Source organism: Stylophora pistillata, chromosome 3 (genome assembly GCF_964205215.1).
Source record: "Stylophora pistillata chromosome 3, jaStyPist1.2, whole genome shotgun sequence".
Taxonomy (NCBI): Eukaryota; Metazoa; Cnidaria; class Anthozoa; order Scleractinia; family Pocilloporidae; genus Stylophora; species Stylophora pistillata.
In genome coordinates this window covers 45,762,079-45,785,212 of record NC_142521.1, presented here as the reverse complement: position 1 = coordinate 45,785,212, position 23,134 = coordinate 45,762,079, and the positions used below count along the sequence as shown (strand labels likewise).

General features: G+C 38.9%; 2 protein-coding genes and 1 pseudogene across 3 annotated transcripts; all 3 read left to right on the top strand.

The window, feature by feature from the left end:
- Positions 1-1,140: 1,140 nt before the first annotated feature.
- Positions 1,141-2,573, top strand: LOC148736388 (beta-4C adrenergic receptor-like; annotated as a pseudogene).
- A 3,492-nt stretch (positions 2,574-6,065) lies between these two features.
- On the top strand, positions 6,066-9,696 carry LOC148736387 (melatonin receptor type 1B-B-like). Of its 2 annotated transcripts, XM_088755276.1 has the most exons (3): positions 6,066-6,405; positions 6,882-6,963; positions 8,257-9,696. In XM_088755276.1, the coding sequence occupies exon 3, from the start codon at positions 8,262-8,264 to the stop codon at positions 9,264-9,266; it is 1,005 nt and encodes a 334-aa protein (XP_088611402.1). In that variant the 5' UTR covers positions 6,066-6,405; positions 6,882-6,963; positions 8,257-8,261; the 3' UTR covers positions 9,267-9,696. The 2 variants fall into 2 exon arrangements, with proteins under 2 accessions (XP_088611402.1, XP_088611401.1); XM_088755275.1 differs by lacking the exon at positions 6,882-6,963.
- An 8,145-nt stretch (positions 9,697-17,841) lies between these two features.
- On the top strand, positions 17,842-22,136 carry LOC148736386 (histamine H2 receptor-like). The gene has a single exon (XM_088755702.1). The coding sequence runs from the start codon at positions 18,929-18,931 to the stop codon at positions 19,907-19,909; it is 981 nt and encodes a 326-aa protein (XP_088611828.1). The 5' UTR covers positions 17,842-18,928; the 3' UTR covers positions 19,910-22,136.
- Positions 22,137-23,134: the final 998 nt, after the last annotated feature.

Below are 23,134 nucleotides of genomic sequence, written 5' to 3'. Positions count from 1 at the left end.
CTGAAGATGCATTTATTTCATCGCTAGCTCTGTTAACTTCGTCCGCTATTTCTTGCCATTTTTGTATCTGCCGCTTCCTATGAAGGTACTCCTATGTTCCTAACGGAGTTCGATTAAAAATTTCCTTTTCTGTGCTCGTCCAAGAGCTTCTCTCTTCCTCTTGGCTGTGCTATCTGTTGATGAGCTTGCGCTCGTTTCAGAAAAGCTTGCGGGTGAATGAGGAGAATGGTATAGGGCTTCCCTGTTCAGGCAATGGTTCAGGCATGAAGGTCCCTTGTAAACTTCACTGATATGGTGTTGTCGACACATGTTGAGAAGGGAGCCAGAAACTCGCTTGAGAAAAGTCGCTGGCGCTGTTGTTAAAATTGTTCTCGCACGCCATGTTCGAAGCTAAAAGCAGTTGTTTGTCCCATGGTGAATAACATGTGAGGGGATTGACACATTCCAAGAAAAAAGTCAGTGCACTTAACAGATAAGAAACCACCAACCTGAGTTAGACGACGCAGAAAGGTGGTTTAAAATTAACCTAACTCGGTTAAAAAATCTATTGTTCTGCATTTAATTTCCGTGGTAAACGTAAGCCCAGTTCCATTTCAGTGATGAGTCGAAAAAAGCGGCCCCTTTACGATTTTTCGTTAACCCCGAGGCCGGATTAGCCGATGGAAGTGCATAGCCATTAATTTTAAGGGTTACAATTTATGATACTTTAAGTAAAAGGATAAAGACAGTGTGCTTTTCCTGGGACGCTAGCGTTGAAAAGTTACGCCAACGTTCAAAGCAATTAAATGCTACAATATTATTTTACCCTCGCTTAAATCTTCATTCGGCTTCTTAATTGACTTCTCTTTAACCATGCTAATAATAACTCGAGGAAAAAAAAACACCTTGTTAGGTCACGTGAGGGAAATACGAAAAGCTAATACATAGATGAATGAGCATACAAATGAATAGAAGAACAATTGAAGAATTTATAATTGCAAACCCTGTCAGCGAAGGGCACGAAATATGGACTTAGATGGGAAAGAGTATTCACCTACATATTTTTCACCTACATATTTTCTTGGAATACTCTTTTGTTGATTCATTCATTCATCTATTTATTTATCTACACATTCCTTTCTTTTATCTTCAGAGGGTAATATGTTCAACTTAACGCTACCAAGCCCAAGCTTAGCTGAAGTGATAACTGAGGCATGCAAGTGTATGCATTGCTTTGAACATCACAAGCATCTTTGGAAACAGTCTGATTTGTGTGGCAGCATACAGAAACCCAAACCTTCGAAAAACCACCAACCTGTATATCATTGCCTTAGCAGTCAGTGATCTGCTATGTGGTACAGTAGAGATAAGCTTAGCTTCTGTAACTCTTATCATTAGAAGATGGATCTTTGGCGACGCGTTATGCCAATTTCAAGGCTTTGTTGACATATTTGCCTCAAATGTGACCCCTGCGACTCTTGGTTTGACAGCAATTAACCGCTACGTGAAAATTGTAAAGACGAACCACTACAAGAGGATTTTCTCACCCCGAAGATCTAAGATATGGCTGAGTTGCTTGTGGCTTTCCCTTGCACTTTACCTGCTGATTGTCCGAGTCACAAACTGGATCAAAATTGATTTTATTCAAAGCTACGCAGTATGCTCATTTGATTACCCAACAGGTGAAAGTTGAATCGTTCATTATTGCCTCACTGCCGGATTATTTTTCTTTTTACCGTTGTGTATCGGCATTTTCAGTTATTATAAGATATTTCTCAAAACCCATGAACATCAAGAGAATGTAGTCACATCGCTACAGAACAGGACTGACAGTAGTGCAGTAAGCAACTCAGTGAAAGAAACAAAGCTTACTAGAATATTGTTCCTTGTAGCAGCTGGATTTTTGTGTTGCTGGATACCAACGTGGGCACTTGCCCTTTGGTTTCGTTTTTGTCCTGAAACCTGCCCAAGGTTTGCGGCACTGCTTACCACTTTTTTCTTGTTTTTGAGTGCTTCAATAAATCCCATTATTTACGCTCTCACGAGTTGCGAGTTCCGAAGGGAATTTCGCAAACTACTCTGTTGCCACCGTGGAAGAGTAAGAAAGGTGCCATAGTAAGCTACTATCTTAACTTGCAACTATCTCGTCTAACGGGATGAACAAGAAAAAAACCTTTACGTCTGTTGGATTTAGAAGCGGGACGGAAAAGTTATTCCAGTCTCTCTCTCTCTCTCTCTCTCTCTCTCTCTCTCTCTCTCTCTCTCTCTCTCTCTCTCTCTCTCTCTCTCTCTCTCTCTCTCTCTCTCTCTCTCTCTCTCTCTCTCTCTCTCTCTACAGATTCATGGCTGAGTATCTGCTATGCTACCTTGTCTCCTCTTCTTTTTTAAATATAAAATTGTCCAATATTTTCCCGTTTTCACAGTGGAATATATCAGTCTATTTTTCACTTATGATACTTCTATCCGAAGTTACCGACAAATACGAAATCTTTAGTCAGTATATCAATCTAAACACGACCAATGTAGAAAATACTCAATCTTTGGTACGCGCATCGAAAAAATCACGAAAATAAAAAATTTTGACGGACTTTAAAGGTCTTCAAGTTCTTATTTATTGCCTTAAAACCCCTCTGGGATCTGGAATATTTTACTTTTACACCATCTTAATTTTAGATCAAAACTGCGTTCCCACATATAGTATTAGCTCGACTTAACAAGTCAGAATTTTTTGAGAAGGTCAATTATTTTGTTTCTTTATAAAATCATTATATTTTACTTTAAATCCGTTTTTTTTGTAGGAAAGTTCTGCGCTTGTGAAAGAAAACATGTTAAACCTGTTTTATGAATTTTATGTCACAATTAAAAGATTTTATTGCACAAAAACCACTCCGTAGCAAATAACCCTTTAACGTAGCAAGTACCCACTTTATGTAGCAAATACCCATTTCTACTTCTTTTGCTCTAGAGAAACATTTTCTTTGGTAAAATATTAAGTTTTAAGGAACTATTTAGGTATTGCTTAAGTACAATCTATCCCTCTGTATTTTTCAATTTAAAATATTGAATAGGTGCGACGAAATAGCTTCGCGGGATTGGAAAAGTTTCAGTTACAGCAAATTATACAGAAAATCTTGAAAGATTTAGGCTTACATCTCATCTAACGTTTAAAGCGACATATCAATGCTTGCAACCATTATGTTTTATACGAACCTCGCAAACTTTTAAACTCGTTCTCTTGTGATACCTGCGAAAGTATTCAGTATAATTTCCGGTAAGATTTCGCGGACAATCTGATCGATTTCTCTTACATTGTATGCCGAGACTGAAACTTTTCACCTCGGGCAAAGCTTCGTCGCACGGCGCAAACAAACATACCGAGCAACAGAGCTTGTTGTATATGTGCGTGTTAAAACACACGAAAGGACTCCAAACGACACTTCACTCTGATTGGTCGGAAAAACACAAAGATTTTCTGGCGCAAATCAGACGCCAGAACGACTGCGACCGTTTGGAACTAGTCTTGAAGACAATGTCCCCAGGGGCTCTTCTGCCCTTAACTTGAAATCGACTCACAGCCCCTGGGTCTCCGAGGATGGTAACTAATGAAAACTGCTGCTGAAAGTCGCAAACAAACAAGAAAGTTGAAATTTTCTGAGGTTATTTTTCGATAAATTACGTAGCATTTCAAAAACGGCTAACTGATATAAACTTCAGCAGAATAAAAAGGTATCTTTTTTCTTGAAATCATAGTCAGGTATACAGACTCTGGAGTCTTGCAGTAGTTTAGACCTCCAGTCTCGCGGTTGGCTGTATTGCAGATGTCGCCTACCGGTTAGCTCAATTGGTTAGAGCGCCGGATTGTGTTGTGCGGGAGGTCGAGGGTTCGAGCCCCGGTCGGACCGATACTCATGGTCTTAAAATAAGTGAGTAGAATTTGCTACCTTTCTATAATCAAGAAATGGATAGATATTCTAGTCTTCTCCGATAAGGACGAATAGACCGTAGGTCCCGTGTCCTGCAGGGTTAGGGGTAGGAGACGTTAATTCCTACGCACAAAATTACTGTGTTATGGATGTCCTCCCCTGGGGTGGGATGGGTGGGAATTGGCCCTGGAAAGCCCCCATGGGGAGTGGTCAACTAACGTATGTATGTATGTATGTATGTATGTATGTATGTATGTATGTATCTATGTATGTATGTATGTATGTATGTATGTAAGTTAAAAATACATAAGAGTCGATCTCTGGGCATAGGCATAGAGAGGCCTTTCCTGCTCTGAAATCACACAGCAAAGTTAAGAGAAATTCATGACGTATTTAGAGGTGAGGTATGCTGAATACTCTTTAATCTTGTCTGTTTCGCACGCTCGTGATAAACAATGACTTTTCCGACCTTATAACCCTAAGAAAGAGGTATATCAGACGCACATTAAGTTTTTGTATCTTGCACGCTTGTACAGCGAGCTGTCTCGATTCATCCGTTGAAGAGCGGGAGGAAAATTTATGTGTCATGTTTGCTTAAGATCTTTGCTTGCAACGGGCTGTTGTGGCTTGGAAAAGAAAAGGAGCGAGGGAGACAACACCTCAAGAATCAGAACGAAAATAAAACATACAAACGCGTTTAGGCCTCGTACACGAGAGACGTTTTTTAGCTCCAGCAATCAGAGACAAGAATCGCTGATCTCAATAAACACGTCTCCTCACAGTCCTATCGAAGATATAAAATAGGGAAGCCTAGTGGAATTAGGGTGCTTACTTATTAGAGGCGCAGAATTTATCCAAAGCTGGTTTATGTGCGCCTTTCCTTACCTAAGTTGACATCGCCGTTGGATTGCTTTCTGTTTTAGCGTTAAGTGACGGTGATTTCAGTTCTTTAACAACTCGTTCATACGTCAGGGCGCGTTCATGTTTGATAACTCAGGGTCTTAAAATAATTGAGAAGAATTTGCTGCCTTTCTATAACATCAAGAAATGGTTAGATATTCTAGTCTTCTCTGATAGGGACGAATAAATGGAGGTCCCGTCTCCTACAAGGTTGGAGAAGGAGACGTTCATTTCAATTCTCACACACGAGATTACTGTGTGATGGATGTCCTCCCTTTGGTTGGGTTGGGTGGGTTTATTGGAGGGCCACGTGTTAGAAAACTCTTTACTGGGTTAATCATGTATCTACCCTCTCGAAATAAAGAATATTGTATTCTATTCTATTGTATCATGGGGATATGAAGCTCGCGAGGAGCGTAATAGGATTATGAAGCACTCACGCGCATATTCATTTTGGGCACCTGAATTTATTAGCTATATTATACCTAGTGTTTAAAATAACTAATCAAGGCTCTATAATCATATAACTTTTTCCACGTGGAATTAACACTTCTTATACAAGTAATTGCTGAAAATTTTTAGTCGAAGTTGCGTTAAGAAATGGTGCGTTTTGAACGGTTGAGTTATTACCTTCAGCCCCGAGCCAGGAATACACAATACAACAATACAGTCAAAGTAACTAAACAATACCCATTGCTGAAACTCATTCGCCTGTAAAACTATTCTTAATTGTCGCGAATTTTAAAATTGCTTCGTGCATCATTTGTCTAACCTTCGCATGGCAGACTAAGTTATGTCATGATGGTGTGCCTCGACCAGTAAACTGTTCACGATCGGGAGCTTTGCTCTATTCACATTATGAAATTAACAGTGTTCTCCAAACCGTTAGTTCTGCGATTTTCATCATTTGTTTATTTAGTCTTTATGGTGTTGTATCCGTTGAATTTGTCTTTAGACGTTTCATTAAAATTACGTAATCAATTCAAATTTTCATGTAACTTCAACGGATTCAACACAACAAGCTGATGATAGCATGAGTCATGCCAAAACAGGTGTTTAAAAAAATTATCATCGTGAGGTTGAAATTCATATTGAACATATTGTTTCAAAATGTCCATTCAATCAGTTGTTCTCTTATTCTACTATCCGATCTGCGCTCAGTACCTAAGTTACGGTCCGTGATCCGGTCCGAGTTGTGTCGACGCCAAAACAGATGTTTTTTATAGCAGAATCATCGTAAATGAACATTTTTAAGTTTATGCATTTTAATGAAGAGATAAAGAACAAAAGAGATGATAAGATAAAGCGGTGTCATCGAAAGGTAATGATTAAAACACAGGATAGGTTTATAATTAATTTACACTTAACTCAAAACTGTCTAGAAAGGAAAAACTGTAAAAATAAACTGTTTTTAGTTAAGACTCACTTAATGCTATACCAGATGGTTGCAAGCCCACACTCTTCCTACATATCTTTATGCAAAATACTCTTCACATTCGTCCTACTTATTGTTCTTGTAATCACGGATCAAGTTTCATGCTTAGCGACTCTCAAATTTGCTTTAAAAGAATCGATCTACTGGTTGTGGGACAAATTGAGAAAGGTAATAATTATTGTTTCTTTTAATTTTTTGTTCTGGTATCGTTCTGATCACTGAAACGTGCTTCATCCTTGTTTAATTCAGTTGTTAAATTGTTGATGATATGCTCTGTATAATTAATCTTCGCTGATGATCATCATCTATTTTATTTCGATTCTGAGTTGTTGACAGACATATCCTAACGAGGAACGATGAAGTAGAAAATTTTCAACCGCGAAACCGAGGCGACCCAAGCGGCATATTGTATTTTAACCCGACGCATGTGGCATATTTCAGTTTTTAGCTAGCATTAATTCTTATAAACCTGTTTAGAATCCTCGAATTAATTTTACATGCATTTTACACATTTAACTCTAGTTATGGTACTTCTATACTAGGATCGAGGGCCACTAGTTCATCAATTCAATATCAGTTCAATTACTATCATATGTTACCCTCCTTTAATAAAGTTGTTATTATCATTATTATTACTGTCGCAGAGAAATCAACTGAATGCTACATTCTAATCAGGATGCATAGGGCGAAAACCGTAACCTGTGAGCCATGGAGTAAAAAATAAAGGTACATTGACTAATCCTAAAAAGCTTTTCCGTTGTGTATACGGTCCTCCTTCTAACAGGAACTCAAACTGCCACCTTGAAAGTCCGGGCAATATTCAGCGTGCCCGAGAGCACTGCCCTCTGCATCTTTCGCAGTACGTCTGTGCTTCTGCCCCCCACCAGCTCGCGCATCATGACATCCAGCTCCCGTGATTACCCCCCGAGGGCATCCATTATGATGTTATATTGCTTCACCTCGTAGCCTGGGAACTGCTGCCTTGGTTCCCCGCGAAGGGGTCCGTACTTCAGTGTCTTCTCTTTATCCTTTCTTGTCCGATTGTTAACCCACGGACAGCTCATTTCCAGCGTCACAACTCTCTTGCACATATGATTTACAATGCGTGCATCCACCCTATTGCACCTGACCTCTTGTTGATCAGCATATATAGGGACATAATTTGGATATATCAACAAAGTTGAAATGGTAAATTGGCCACCGTAATGATTACAAAAGCTGACGTTTCGAGCGTTAGCCCTTCGTCGGAGCGAAGGGACTAACGCTCCGACGAAGGCTCGAACGCTCCTAGGGACGAACGAAGGGACGAACGCTCCTATATAGGGACGTCCCAATAAGCTTTAACATTCTCTGACTCATACACGGGCTTCGGCTTGTCGGGTGAGTACCAGGATTGTATCTCGTCTATAAATCGTTCATCATACAACAGTTCGTAAAACAGTACCTTCAGTGCTGCGTCGTGACAAGAGAGATACTTGCTCTGGGCCAGCGAACTGCATCCTGACAAGATATGTGCCACACTCTCTGGAGCCTTGCCGCATAATCTGCACCTCACCTCGCCTTCCCCGCTTGCGTCGGTCTTCTGACTCGTGTATACTCGCGTTGGCAATAGCTGCTTGTATAGCTCGACGACTCCAGCAATTGTGTGTGATTATCATCATCATCATCATCATCATCATCGTCGTCGTCGTCGTCGTCGTCGTCATTAACATTATCATTATTATTATTATTATTATTTGCCATTGATGCGCTCCCCTTTCCGTTTAACACTAATTCTTTTAAAACTTATTCTGATAACATGAGGCATTATTTAGTGTCATACCAATTTATCGTCTAATTCTGGTCTAGGAATAGTTTAGATAAATTTCAGATTATAATACAACTTTTGCTGTATAAGCACTTTTGGCAAAATTTTAACGAGTACCTTGCCTCTATATGCTTTATTTGTTATTAATTGTTTATTCACATATTCATTGAACGACCATTTTTTTAATATCACCCATTATCTTTTTTTTGTAGAAAAGATGTCAAACTTAGAGCTACCAAGACGAAGCTTAGCTAATATCATAGCTGAGGGAAGCATATGCATTGCGTTGAGCGTTATAAGTACCATTGGAAACAGTCTGGTTTGTATAGCAGCATACAGAAACCCAAAATTGCGATCAACTGCCAACCTTTATATCATTGCCATAGCATTCAGTGATCTGCTGGTTGCAACAGTAGATATGCCGTTAGCTTCTGCAACGCTGTTCATTGGAGGATGGGTCCTTGGTGACGTTGCTTGCCACATTCAAGGTTTTGTTGATTTGTTCGCCTTTTACATCACCCCAGCAACACTCGGTTTGACATCGTTTAGCCGTTATTTGAAAATTGTAAAAACGAATCATTACAAAAAGATATTTTCTACCCACAGATCAAAGATATGGCTGAGTTGTTTATGGCTTTCTTTTGCAATTTACTTGATCATTATTCAAGTGACAAATTGGATAAGAATTGGATTCGTCCAAAGCTACGCAGTGTGTGCCTTTACTTTCTCAACTATTGTAAGTCAAATCGTTCATTTTTGTGTCACTGTGGGACTCCTTTTTATTTTACCGTTGTGTATCGGTATTTTCAGTTATTATAAGATATATCTCAAAACCCACGAGCATCAACAGAATGTTGTCTCATCGCTACGGAACAGGACTGAAATTAGAGCAGTAAACAACACTGTAAAAGAAATAAACATTAGTCGAGTGTTAATGTTCGTGGCCGCGGGATTTCTGTGTTGCTGGGTACCATCGTGGGCACTAGTCCTCTGGTTTCGTTTTTCCCCTGAAACCAGCTCAAGAACTATCGCCATGCTAGCAATGTTTTGCTTTTATTTGAGTTCTTCAATCAATCCCTTTATTTACGCTTTCACAAATGGTGAGTTCCGAAGGGAGTTTCGTAAGTTGCTCTGTTGCCGCCATGAAAAGAAAATAATTGTGCCCAAAAAAGCTCCTACGGTTAATGACAACGATGTTGAGGAACTGGAAGAACGAACCTGAGAATCTACATCATAGGTAAAAACATACAAAAGCGTTTCCATAGAAAAATTTAATTAAAAAAGTAATAATAAAAATTCTTCGGGATTTCAAATTTGCTGAGGCTTGGACCAACTTTAATCAAATAAATTATAACTTAAGTAAAGAACCCAGCGAAAAAATTTCGTAGAAGACAGCTTTAAAAATGTCAAATAATTAAACCTCCGAGTTTTAAAGTTACAAGTATGGTTACCACAAGATAATCTTATATTCACTCCCTGACAACAATTACATTAAAAAATCCTAATATTTAGAGAATCGTGAAATTGTTTTTATTTTTATCTCGTCATGGAGCAGTAGCTTAGACCAGCCCTCAGAGGGTCCCTTAGACGTAAGAGAGTCTTCCTAGTTGAATGAACATTAACACAGCCTGAATAAAATATTAACTCACCGATCTGACTACTTTGTGTGGTTTCTTTCAAGGAACTCATGAACGGCATCCTTAGAGTTATGGACAGGGACTTGGGATGGTTGGAAAATTTGAAATATTATGGAAAGTCAGATCAGTTCGCTCCACGCAAAGTATCGCGACCCCCACACCCAATATAGTTTTTTTGAGATGTAGCCAATACCACTACGAAAACTCCTACTACTACGATAACCCATCCTGCTGAGAAAATTTGGTACCGTACAACCACAAAACCATTCGAACATCCTCACAAGATGTTACTTCTAGCATACAAGACCAATATGACACTTCGATCAGCAGAGCCACTATAAGCACAGTGTCACCAGAGGGCAGAAGGGCTGGATATCATTAATTATTCATAAACACTGAGATTTGAATGCGATTGCGCCTTGAAAAGCCCAGAATAAGAGAAGAAAGGTCCTAAATTAGCGCAGCAGCGTTGATAAAACTCGCTTTCCAAATTGTCAGAAGCAATAAGTGAGAAACCCAAAAACGGGCTTTTGAAGAAGAACGATTTATCTTTGATTTAAGGTTAAAAAGAGGAAGTTTTTAGAAGTAGAAGGACTATTCCTGTGTCTTTGTAAATGACGTAAAAATGGACATTTCTACTATGAAGGCCGATTTCAAGAGCGAATTTTTAAAAACTCGAAACGGCTTCCAAAAACTCAAGAGCGGTAAATGGAAGATGGACCTTTCCTGAAGAAAGCTACAATTTGATTGGAAGAGCGAAAAACACTGTCTCACCTAACTAGTTCGAAAGAGACAGGAGGAGAACAATGATAAAATAAAACCACTAGTTATTTTTTTTTTTTTTTTTCATGCTGAGTGAGCTTGATCTAAGATTCCGCTATTGAAAGAGGATTGAGACTGCCATGATAAATTAGCATAAGGAATAGCAGTGTTCGAATAGCTTTGACATTAATATAACATACCAATGAGAGGTCCTCTTTACCAAACTTTGTATTTAAATGTCTTTTTTTTCCCCTTTTTGGCAAATAACAGCTAGAAAATTTACGTGCCTCAACATTCTGCTATCAACTACGTCTGGCGTCGCCGGTTACAATATTTTACACATGTACGCTAAAACATTGAAGCCTGCGTTCATTGAAATAGTCAGGAACAAGGAAAGCCTGGCGGCTTACATCTGCAAAACACTTCGAATTCCAAGGGTCTTGGCACATTCGGAAGCTTCAAACCTAGGGCAAATTTTATGTCTTGTTCGTACCTCTTCGTTCAGGTATCGATTCAGGTCCAGTGGCAAGTTCAGTATGAAATAAGACAGCCCAGTGCGAAATTATACAGCAAACAAATAATGCTGACGAAAACTCACGAACTATGCAGCAAAAGTTTATATTCTTGAGTCAATTTTCAAATATATGGATGTATTTAGATACGGCCGTTAAGTAAAAAAAGTTTCAGTTTTGCTACGCGAGGGAAACCGAAGTGAGCTCCCCGAAGATCGCGTGCTGTCAGAAACTTTGAATATTGAGGAAACGTGATTCCATTCTCTCCGAGCAGTTTCCCAAGATTTCTTTCCTCTTACGCACAGTTCGCTTCAGTCTTGTTGCTGTTTTCAATATGGCCATTGTCAAGGGGATTTGGGAAATCCAACCACAATACTAGAATCTTGTATTGCTCCCAAAGAGGTATTAAATATTACCACTTGCGTTTTGAGTATTTTGATATGTTATAAAGAAAGGAAAACAACGAGATATTTGGTTAAACACGAGAAGAAAAATTCCATGTCTTCAAGCAAACATGTATTATTTTGTTTGCCATATAAACACCATAGGCCTTTTTCAAGAGAAAAGTCGACTTTATTAACGAGAAAACCTAATAGAGCGACACGAAAAGCGAGTGACTTGTCAGCAGCTAATTCACGATAAAAAATCATTCTAATTTTTCATCTTCCCGCACGGCTGGAAATCCGTGATATCATGTTGATATCGTGACGTGCAACCTTACCTTGGGACATTTTCATAACAAAGGACGCTATTCGAGACGGCACGTTGCTGCTTCTACATGTTTTTTCTAAGCTTGATCGTGCGCTTAAATCTTAAACTAATTTTATCTTTTGAGATCTCCCTTACCTGGGGACATTTTAATGACAAATAACGCTATTTAAGACAGTACGTTGCCGCTTCTTTTCATGATTTTGTAGAAGCATCAGCTCTGTATCCTCAAACTTGAATAAAATCTGTTTAGGAAGAAAACTTATATTTCAAGAAGCTTTTCTTTACATTGTCACACTGATGGGGATAAAGAAAAGTATTGTTTCGCCTTGCGTGTTCGACGTAAAAGGCAATTGGACAAAAACATAAACATCCTTGATAAAGGTAAGTTTAATACTTTTGTAATACCTTCCTGTTCAAGTCTTAGACGGTATTCAAACCCAAAGCTTCCATCTGCTACAAGTTAGTTGGGACGATATAGGCCAAATATGCAATTAATGAAACGGCTGATGATGGAAAGTCGATGAAGAAAGTAAGCAAATTGTAATTTTGTGACGTTGTTTGAGAAGTACGAGGTATTTCGATTCCGTACGTTATATATACCTCTAGCAGAATGCCCTGAAAAGTAAACATCAGTTTGGACAAGGAAAACACGAACTGTGAGGTCAGAGTATTAGTTTGCTATTGCGATAGTGAAATAACGTGCGCGAGAAGTCTGCAGATTTCGGCTAGAGTTAGGCGAGTTTTCTCCAAGTTACTTTCAGAAATTTCACTCATGTTTCTCTTTATGTAAACCTAATTCTTAACTCTGAAAAAAAACCTAAATTCCCCGCATTATGACGGTTGAAGACCAGTGAAATATTAATTCGAGCCTGGTAAGGGAGTTTAACCACTTTTGAGCTATTTTGGTGACCTATAATTCGACATTCCTCTGTGACCTGAATTGTTTTCATTGCATCTGCCTAAGTTAGCTAGAGCTTTTGCTAGGTCTACTCGATCAGACTTCACATCAAATTTTAAGCCTGCTAGTACTTGGCAAAAAATTTTGGATGCAAACCTAAATCGTGGACAGTTAACAGAATTGTCACACACATCTCGAGTAAAATAGACTTCAGGAAAATTCAAAATACCTATCTCATTCACGACTATGCATTTCCCGTTGACATAAACGATAGGTTTCATTTCTCAGTCATTTTATTAAATCTGATAAAACTTCGGTCTAGAAAATGTTGAAATAATTGTCATTGGGTACACGAATGCATTCAGGCCACAAGGGAAGAACGATTATCCAGCTCTTGAAATCACTGGAGTGTTGACATAAGACTGAGTTGGTGGATAGAAGAATGCATTCAGGCAGCACTGGCCAAAATAAAACTCATAATTCAGTGGCTTCTTCTTTCAGACTATCAATGGATAGAGCGCTGGACTGTTGTGCGGGAGGTCGAGGGTTCAAGCCCCGGCCGGACCAACACTCAAGGTCTTAAAATAATTGAGAAGAATATGCTACCTTCCTATAATATCAAGAAATGGTGAGATATTCTAGTCTTCTCGGATAGGGACAAATAAATGGAGGTCCCGTCTCCTACAGGGTTAGGAGTAGGAGACGTTAATCTCCCACGCACGAGATTACTGTGTGATGGATGTCCTCCCCTGGGGGTGGGATGGGTGGGATTTAATGGGTGGACTACTCGCATGGATCGCATATTTTCCGTTCTAGTCTTACACTACTGCAGTAATGCAGTGAAAATGGATTAGAGAGATTAGAAAACTTATTGCAACCAGCTTTCTTTATAACCTGTTACTCTATACGAAAACAGAATAAAAAATTAAGGTATCCATTTTTTCCAGAAAGACAAGTATTCAGCGCATTACTTACAATTTTCTCATTGAACGGCTTTGTGGCGCCTTGTTCTATTCTTAGTATCACCACTGGAAAATTATGAAGGCCTCATACAGAAATCTGTTCAAAGTAAGGTAAGATAAGACAGCAATTTGTACACGAGTTTTGCTTTCAGTTTAATTGTTTTTTACGCATAAGTATTTTCGAAACTGATTAAGAAGACCTCCTTTATCCTTGTGTACATCTAGTCACGCTAAAAAATTAAGGTTGAGTTTCAGAAATAAATATTTTGACATGATATGTAACCAATCGGCAGTGGTTTAGTGTGGTCACAGGCATCCCAAGCTCACGTCTCGAGCAAAAGCAAAGGATTATTTCATGAAAGCGTCACGCATTGTGTGCCGCGGTGTTAAATTACGCCAGCAACCGTTGAGAATTTGAATGCGTTATAAGGAATAGTATATGGAACAAAATATGGTCCATTTAAAACACTAAATATTCCGAAATATGAACATTTTAAAGGTTGAATTAAAAAAACTTACTCATTCCTTGTGTGTCCGTTGTGTTCTTTGGCGATTTTCGTCGTTTTTGGGGTTGCTTTGCCGTCACTGTCTTTCCTGTTATCAGACGACCATATTTTGTTCCCCATACTATTCCTTACAACGCATTCAAACTCTCAAAGGTTGCTCGCGTAACTTAACACCGCGTCACACAACGCGTGACGCTTTCATGAAAGTCGTTCGCTTTTGCTAGAGACGTGAGCTTGCGACGCCTGTGGTGTGGTCTGTACTCTTATCGACAATGATATTGGTCATCCCAAGGGGCGCCGAGTGAGGCCACAATGGTTGCAACGATTGCAAAAGGAGACAATAAACTCTTAAAAGAATCAACGGAAAAAGTGAGCGAATTTTACGGTTTGGAAATACAACTGCATGGAAGCACCTGCAGAAACTCATGAACTCATAACAAACACATAACACCTGCATTTTACTAACCAACAATGATAAACAGGAAGACGAGATTCCCATGCGAGACAAACATTATTTTTGGAGAGAGAATAGTCGATGGAAGTGCGTAGCCATTTTAAGAGTTAACATCATAATAGTTAAAGTAAAACAATGAAGACTGTGTATTTTTCTTGAGACTTAAGCGTTAATAAATAACAACAGCAATAAAATGATGCCGAAGCAAACGCGATTGTAGCCTCCCTTAAATCCTCATACTTCTTTAACTGTAATAAGCCTCTCTTTGACTTTGCTTCGTATTGGATAAAATAATAGTTTGAGACGGTAAAAGAGACTTCATTGGGGCACGTAGGTGAAATACGAAAGGCCAAAAAATACACGAACAAATAGATGAATCATTAAAATTAATGGACAGAAGAACAATTGGACAGTTTACAATTGCAAACCCTGACAACAAAGGGCGCGGAAGATGAACTAAGCAGGGAAAAAGGGGTTCTTCGGAGTCCTTCAATATTTACCTTCATATTTGCTTACCTAATTGTTTATTTGTTTGTTTATTATTTTCTCTTATTTTCACGGGGTGATATGTTCAACCTAGCGCTACCAAGCTGAAGCTTAACTACAGTCATGACTGAGCCGAGGCGAGTGCATGCGTTGTTTTGAACATCACTAGCATTATTGGAAACAGTCTGGTTTGTCTAGCAGCATACAGAAACGCCAACCTGCGAGCAACCACTAACCTGTACATAATTGCCTTAGCAGTCAGTGACTTGCTTTGTGTTACAATAGAGATAAGTATGGCTGCTGCATGCAACGCTGATCATTGGAAGTTGGGTCCTTGGCGACACGCTATGCCAATTTCAGGGCTTTGTTGATATATTCGCCTCAAACGTGATCCCAGCGACTCTTGGTTGACAGCAATTAACTGCTCCGTGGAAATTGTAAAGACGAGCCAGTACAAGAAAATTTTTTCACCCTGGAGATCTAAGATATGGTTGAATTGCTTGTGGCTTTCCCTTTCCACTTTACATGCTGATTGTCCGAGTCACAAATTAGCTGAATATCGATTTTATTTAAAGCTAAGCAATATGCTCATTTTTATTTTCCAACTAGTGAAAGTCGAATCGTTCATTATTACGTCGCTCTCGGATTATTTTTGTTTTACCGTTGTTCAACAGCATTTTCAGTTATTTTAAGATATTTGTCAAAATACATGAGCATCAACAGAGTTTAGTCACATCGCTACAGAAGAGGATTGACAATAGTGCAGTAAGCAACTCAGTGAAAGAAACAAAGCTTACTCGAATGATGTTTCTCGTGGTCGCTGGATTTTTGTGCTGCTGGATACCAATATGGGCACTTGTCCTCTGGTTTGGTTTTTCTCCTGAAACCAGCTCATGAACTGCAGCATTGCTTGCTACTTTTTCTTGTATTTTGAAGTGCTTCAATTAATACCATTATTTACGATTTCACATATGGTGAGTTCCGAAGGGAATTTCGCAAACTGCCCTGTTGCCGCAGTGAAAAAACAAGAATTTCGCTAAGGGAAGCTACTATCTTCACCAGCAACGATCGCAAGGAACGGTATGAACAAGAATCAAACCTTTAAGTCTTGTGGATTTTGGAAGCAGGACGGAAAGGTTATTCTATTCTGTCTCTTTTTTTTTTTTGTATTGTTGTTTCTCGTCATTTTCTTTCTTGTTGCTGATCAGTTTTGTCTTGTTACTATGTCTGTGTATGTGTCCGTCTTCTTTTTTTTTTTTCGGTTTGTGTGTTCACTTTCTTTACATTCATTAGGCAGGAGAATTTGAGTACAGGCAAATTTGAAATACGAAGAAGGGTACAAAAGTTGACAATGCGACATTCCCCAGCAAGAGGTATGAAAATCGAATTACAGTTGCGCGCTTTAAAGTTAATCAATGTCTTTCTAGAAGTCAAATATTGAATTTGAAAAAGAAACCGGCGAAGAGATAGAAATTGGCGCCTAGAGCTGATAACAATTTTATTGATATGACAATGATAATAATACGTATGATGCACGATCCTCGCAGTAGATAGCGCTATTTAAGCAATGGCGAAAATCAGACCTGAAAAAAATCAGGCCTGTACGGGATTCGAACCACTCACCTCTGCAGTACTTAAAGTGCAGCGTTCTACCAAATGAGCTAACAAGCCAACTGGAAGCAGGCCGTTAAGTTGATTCGTAATAAACCCGTGATGATAAATCAGATACAATGAATATATGAAGTTCATATATTTTGAACTGCGGTCGTAGATACGTATGATGCAGATATTGTATCTGATTTATGTAGATATTGTATCTGATTTATCGTCACGGGTTTATTACGAATCAGCTTAACGACCTCCTCCCAGTCGGCTTGTTGGCTCAATTGGTAGAGCGCTGCATTAGTATCGCAGTGGTTCAAATCCGGTACAGGCCTTTTTTTTTATTTTCAGGTCTGATTTTCGCTATTGCATAATAATAATAATAATAATAGTAATAATAATAATAATAATAATAAAGTCTTTATTCCATCATAAGATAAAACTACATATCTTATGCTACAATGAATTTGGAAAAACTACAACAGAAATCTACATACATATTATGAATTAAAAAGTACTTCATTACAATAAATGGAGCTTAAATATCAACCTATTTACAAAGGTGTTCATAAAGCGCTGTGTATTAATTTTCGGGCGTGCGCAGCCTTTTATCCTAAGATTGTGTACATATGTCTTTTGGACAGGAATGATGTCTTTCAGGGGGTGGCAATCCGTTGATTTTAGTTTCTTCAAAATGTTTCGGTCTTGCTTGTTTAAAAGGTTCTTGATAAAAACTGGAAATGAGATTAAACCGCGTTTATGATATTTATTGCATAAATAGCGCTCTCTACTGCGAGGATCGTGCATCATACGTATCTACTACCGCAGTTCAAAATATATGAACTTCATATATTCATTGTATCTGATTTATCATCACGGGTTTATTACGAATCAACTTAACGGCCTGCTCCCAGTTGACTTGTTAGCTCAATTGGTAGAGCGCTGCACTAGTATCGCAGAGGTGAGTGGTTCGAATCCCGTACAGGCCTGATTTTTTTCAGGTCTGATTTTCGCTATTGCATAAATAGCGCTCTCTTCTGCGAGGATCGTGCATCATACGTATCTACTACCGCAGTTCAAAATATATGAGCTTCATATATTCATTGTATCTGATGTCAAGTTATGTTCATCATCATCATCATCATTTGCCTTATTTTACGAATACAAAGATTCATTTACAGCGATAACAGCTCAGTAGAAGGCGAGGAGACCAAAGAAGCCAGCGGGGCTTATGGGAGAGCTACCTCACTTACAATAATAAATCAAATCAAGTAAAAAACGCGCCAGTTTATATTCATTAAGGCTCGCTCATTAATCTGCTAACCACAACATGGACAGGTGCATCGATAGGGGAAAGCATAATTACTCTTCCAGAGTTTTATTTGTATTTTATCCTCTGTTTTTATCTCCGCGTATTAATCAACTATAGTTTATAATACTTCTCAGAAAGAAACTTGACGTTTCCAGCGTCAGACTTTCGTTGGTTAAAACCAATGTCAATATCTATTTCATGGTCAGATGATTGAGTTTTTTTTCTTGCCAGCCATGCAGCACGAATCTCTGTCACCTGAGTTGAAAGTGATTATCGTGCGTGAAATTAATTACTTGTACAGATCTGTCTCCCAAAGTGCTTTTTTATATTTAAGATCTCGAAATCATTACAAAATCCTTTTGTGGTAATGAAATTGTGCTCTCGTGACTTCCAACAGGTGCTGTCAACTGATAAGAGAGACTCCATTGTACCTTCGACACGATTCAGTTTGATTACTTTTTTACTGATCTGTGATAAAGAATAATTATATTGCCTGTTTCTTTGAAAAGCAGAAAATTCGTTACTTTGCCGTGGGAAGAGATTATCTGGAAACCTTTGGTAACTCGATGGCAAACTAAGGTACAATGATGACTCGATTCCCCTTAGTCAGTTTATCATCTTTTACTTAATTTACTTACTTTATTCGCTGACATTCGAAGACATTACTCGCACTTGGCGAATGCCGGAATTGAATATAAAAGCACTCTTTCCACTTTTCAAAGAGAGAACGTAAGAATCAACCATCCCAGTGAGTTATCGATGAATAGATGACTGTATACGTTTGCGTCATTAGTAATGACATGAACTTAAAAAAAAGACTTAAAAGGGACTTTTCTGCTTAAATTTGTACATCATTAGAAACGTGTCACTGAATTGGATTTTTTTCACAATAATCGTTTGTTTTCACCTAACGCATTCAGCCCTATCATCGTCTATAACCCTAAGCAATTGGAATACAACTGTGGTGCAACAAAACTTTCTCTTTCCAAAGGACACAAATCATAAAACAACGAAACGTTGCCTTCTATTTCTGTTGGTAAAGATGTCCAACCTGGTATTACCACACCGAAGTTTAGAAGTTATTATAACTGAAGCGATTGTGTGCCTTGCATTGAACATCACGAGTTTCATTGGAAATGTCATGGTCTGTTTAGCGGTGTTCAAAAACCGAAACTTGCGATCAACCACCAACCTGTACATCACTGCTTTAGCAATCAGCGATCTACTGTGTGCAACGGTGGAAATGCCGTTAACGGCTGCAACCTTGATCATCGGAAGATGGGATTTTGGTGACGCCCTTTGCCAAATTCAAGGCTTTGTTGATGCATTCGCCACCTACTCGACCCCAGCAACCCTATGTTTGCTGGCTTTTAACCGTTACATACGAATTGTCAAAACCAATCTGTACAATAGATTGTTTTCTCCACAAAAGTCCATCATCTGGTTGTGTTGTATGTGGCTTTTCCTTGCATCTTATCTGTTGACTGGTCGAGTCTCAAATCGCCTCTATTTTGAATTCAGTCCTGGCTATGAAGTGTGTACCCTTGGTTTCGCAAACTCAACAATTCAGATTGTTCACTTTTCGATCATCTTTGGATTTTATTTTCTTCTACCTTTCTTCATTGGTAGTTTCAGCTACTACAAAGTATTTTCAAAAACCAGTGAACATGAATTGCACATGGCCTCCTCGCTTCGTCAATCGGCCAGTGACAGTATAGTACGCAGTTCAGTGAGAGAAATAAACATCACTCGGGTGCTACTTTATATAGCTGCCGGGTTTTTGTGTTCCTGGATACCACTATGGATAATCATCTTTTGGAGGCGTTTTTCTCCCGATACCTGCCCAAGAGCAGTAGCTTTAACGTGCACGATGCTGCTCTTTGTGAGTGCTTCAATAAATCCTTTTATTTACATGTTCACGAATGGCGAGTTCCAAAGAGAATTTCGAAAACTTCTTCGTTGCCGTAGGGAAGCAAGAATGGTTCCTGCAGAAATTCTTGAGGTTGGGGACATCGAACGTTAGAATGTGAGGGATAGGGCGAGACGTAGCAGATCTCAGGTGGTACCGGAGGCTGATTTGGTGAACTATCTCCAATTTTGAGAATAAAATATCTCGCGACAGATTTGTTGCAGCGACTTCCAGTTTTCACATATGATATGTTATTCTGCATATAATCTGAAAAATAGTGTTTCGCTAGGTGTTATGAAATTTGTGAAATTTCATGGAATTAAGGGGTGTGTCCAAAAGGCCATTTTGGAGAAACACCTCTCTAAATCCGAGCCAATTTAATGTTATTCAAAATGGTCTCGCATATGTACAAAGAAATTGGGAGTAAAGATTTCCAGCCCAGTCCGCCAAAGAATATTTTATTTTGACAATTTTATCGTCAAAATATGAAAAAAGTAAGGTTGAGATCCAGTACCTTCTTATTCTGTCAATTTAATTTGTAACGGACCGTGGCGGAATGCGGTATAAATTTTCCTCATCGTGGGTAGTGCTAGTTTTGCCAAATCTCAGGTCTAAAGAATCAGATCCCCTCGAGATAGTGCTGTTGCAGTGGCATGACACGATGTAGCTGCACTAATTAATTTGCGAAAAGCGGCAATATCTTCAGCAAAACTCGTCGGAGTAACCATGTTTACTTTTCTTCCTTCGGTCGCCATCTTGTGTAAGCCAGTGCTACATGGCTGCAGCGGTAAAACGCAAGGTAGCACGATATGGATATTCATAATCGCCATATTCGTCTTGTTAATAATTCCATGAAATCAATCAGAACACGAAACTATAAACATTTGCACTATTTGCAACAGTGTTGAGACAACTTTGGCGCTCATGCTGTGCGGAAGCGAAACAAGAGTAGAGGTCCACTTGGCCGGGAAGTGAAAAGAAGGGGAGTGTGTCCCGAGGTACCGCAAAAATACGACGTGGTGGAGGCATTGGAAAATCACAACTCAAGACAGAGGGCACAGTTTTTCTCAGTACGGACCGATCTATGCATGCAGATGAATAATATTTTTAGTTTTTTTTTCTAGCACATAACTAAGTGATTGTCAACAAAACCCAAATGATTTAGAACGACAATTACGAGACTAATTACGGGAAATTCCTCTATAAACTTAACAATTCTTTAGCGAGAAGATGATATAGAAAACAGACGTTATTCAAATTAACTTGAGAAAGCTTTCACCGAAACATCTTTATTTGTAAAGGTAACTTAAAGGAGGCTTCCAAGCAAACTTTGAAACATTTTTTAATAAGTAACTGTCACGATGTGACAGCTGTCAAGTGAAGAGAAAAAAAGCGCATGTGCGCTTTTGAATAAACAACATTATTACACGACTCGGGCAGTCAGAGGGCCAATAACTAAAATCAACCAATCAAAATGCTCTATTGCCGGTGCAATATTCTCTAATTATTGGACCGGGCACTGTCCCGAATGGTCCCGAATGATACCGCACTTGTGTCCCTTTGAACTTCAGTCGTATAATAAATCTCTTATAAGAGAGATTAAGCACCACGTATTTTTTCCCGCGAACGGCAGAGAGGGTCACGTGATCTGACATTTCCCGCGTTTGCCGTTTGCCGGTCGCCGTTTCTACTCGAGGAGGACATTTTTCACGTCTGTAAGGAACGCGAAAACGTGAGTATTTGCAGCCAATTTTTACCGACTATTTCTGCATTTTGATCGCTTGCGTTTATAGCTAAGCTTCGTTTATCATCTTACTTCGATATGAACTGCTTGTAAAGCCGATAGAGTTCAAATTCAAGCGGAAAATACATTACTTCTTTGTATCCATTATTTCTAGTCGCAGTGAATGGAGAACGAGAACATTCATTCTGCCGTGTCGTCGGGAAGCTTAAACAGACGAACATCGCGGACGGAACGGCAAACGACAAACGGCTAGCCGACGTTCAGCGTTCGCAGTTTTCGCGGTGCTTAATCTTACTATTAACCAAGCTTGCTCGGGACCGTAATGGAAGAATATCAGCACTCGGTCTTTTTTGTACCTGACATCGCTACGCTCGGTCCGTACTGTCAAGTCCTCAGGCCGATATTCTCCCAGTACGGCCCTCGCGCTTGGTTAATAAGATATATTTATTGGTATGATAAACACAGGCGAGTTAAATAACCATGTGACGATCTTCTCGTACAAAAAGAATATATATATATATATCTTACGGGAAGTATTGTTTATTTCCAACCACGATTAATCTTCGAAGATTTACCTCTGTTCTATTTTAAAATAAATAAAGGCTGATAGTTTATAAAGAAACTGTTTGGGGCTGCGTCGGTGGGGGTAACGAAATAATTTGGATATATCAACAAAGTTGAAATGGTAAATTGGCCACCGTAACGATTACAAAAGCTGACGTTTCAAGCGTTAGCCCTTCGAGCTGAGCGAATAGAGGAATTGTGGGTTGTGTGTACGTGCTTTTAAAAGCAGAAAATGAGGTACGTTATTGGTGGGAACATGGCAACGAGAAAAACATTTATTCCTGTTTTTCTCGTTGCCATGTTCCCACCAATAACGTACCTCCATTTTCTGCCTTCAAAAGCACACACAACCGACAATTCCTCTATTCGCTCCTACGAAGGGCTAACCCTCGAAACGTCAACTTTTGTAATTGTTACGGTGGCCAATTTACCATTTCGACTTTGTTGATATATCCAAATTATTTCTATTTTAAAATGGCACGGAAAGTCAAATTTTAAGTGAATGCAAATGTTTGTTTTCGAGTTGTCAGTGTGCTTGCTTGTTTTCTGCAATGGTGTGTGAAAATCTGTCTTTTTTCCACCGGAAAGCTAAAGTCAGTAAGACTCTTTCCAGCTAGACAGTAGGGGATTTAATGCGATCTTTATTTATCGAACTCTTTCCGTTTCCGTTGTGAAATTTACAGTGGAAGTGTCAAAATTCAAGGGAATTGTACTGAGAATAGGCAAAAAGTTAAAACTTCGCTCAACGTTTCCCAAGGGAACAAATTGTGTTGAAGAATTCAGATATCAACGAACGAGAATCACATTGATTAACGCAATTGTTAACTGCAACTAACTCTCGTTTTAACTTTCTGAGTTACTTTATGATAACAAATTGTTTTTAGGCCACGTTGCAATCTTTTTAAAAACAAATTTAGTACCACAAAATTTATTTCGAAATTAATTTTGCGGACAAACCAAAGTGATTTTAGAGCGAGAGAGAGAAGAAAGAGTTAATGTTATTTATCGCCAAAAGGTTGTGACCGAAGTCT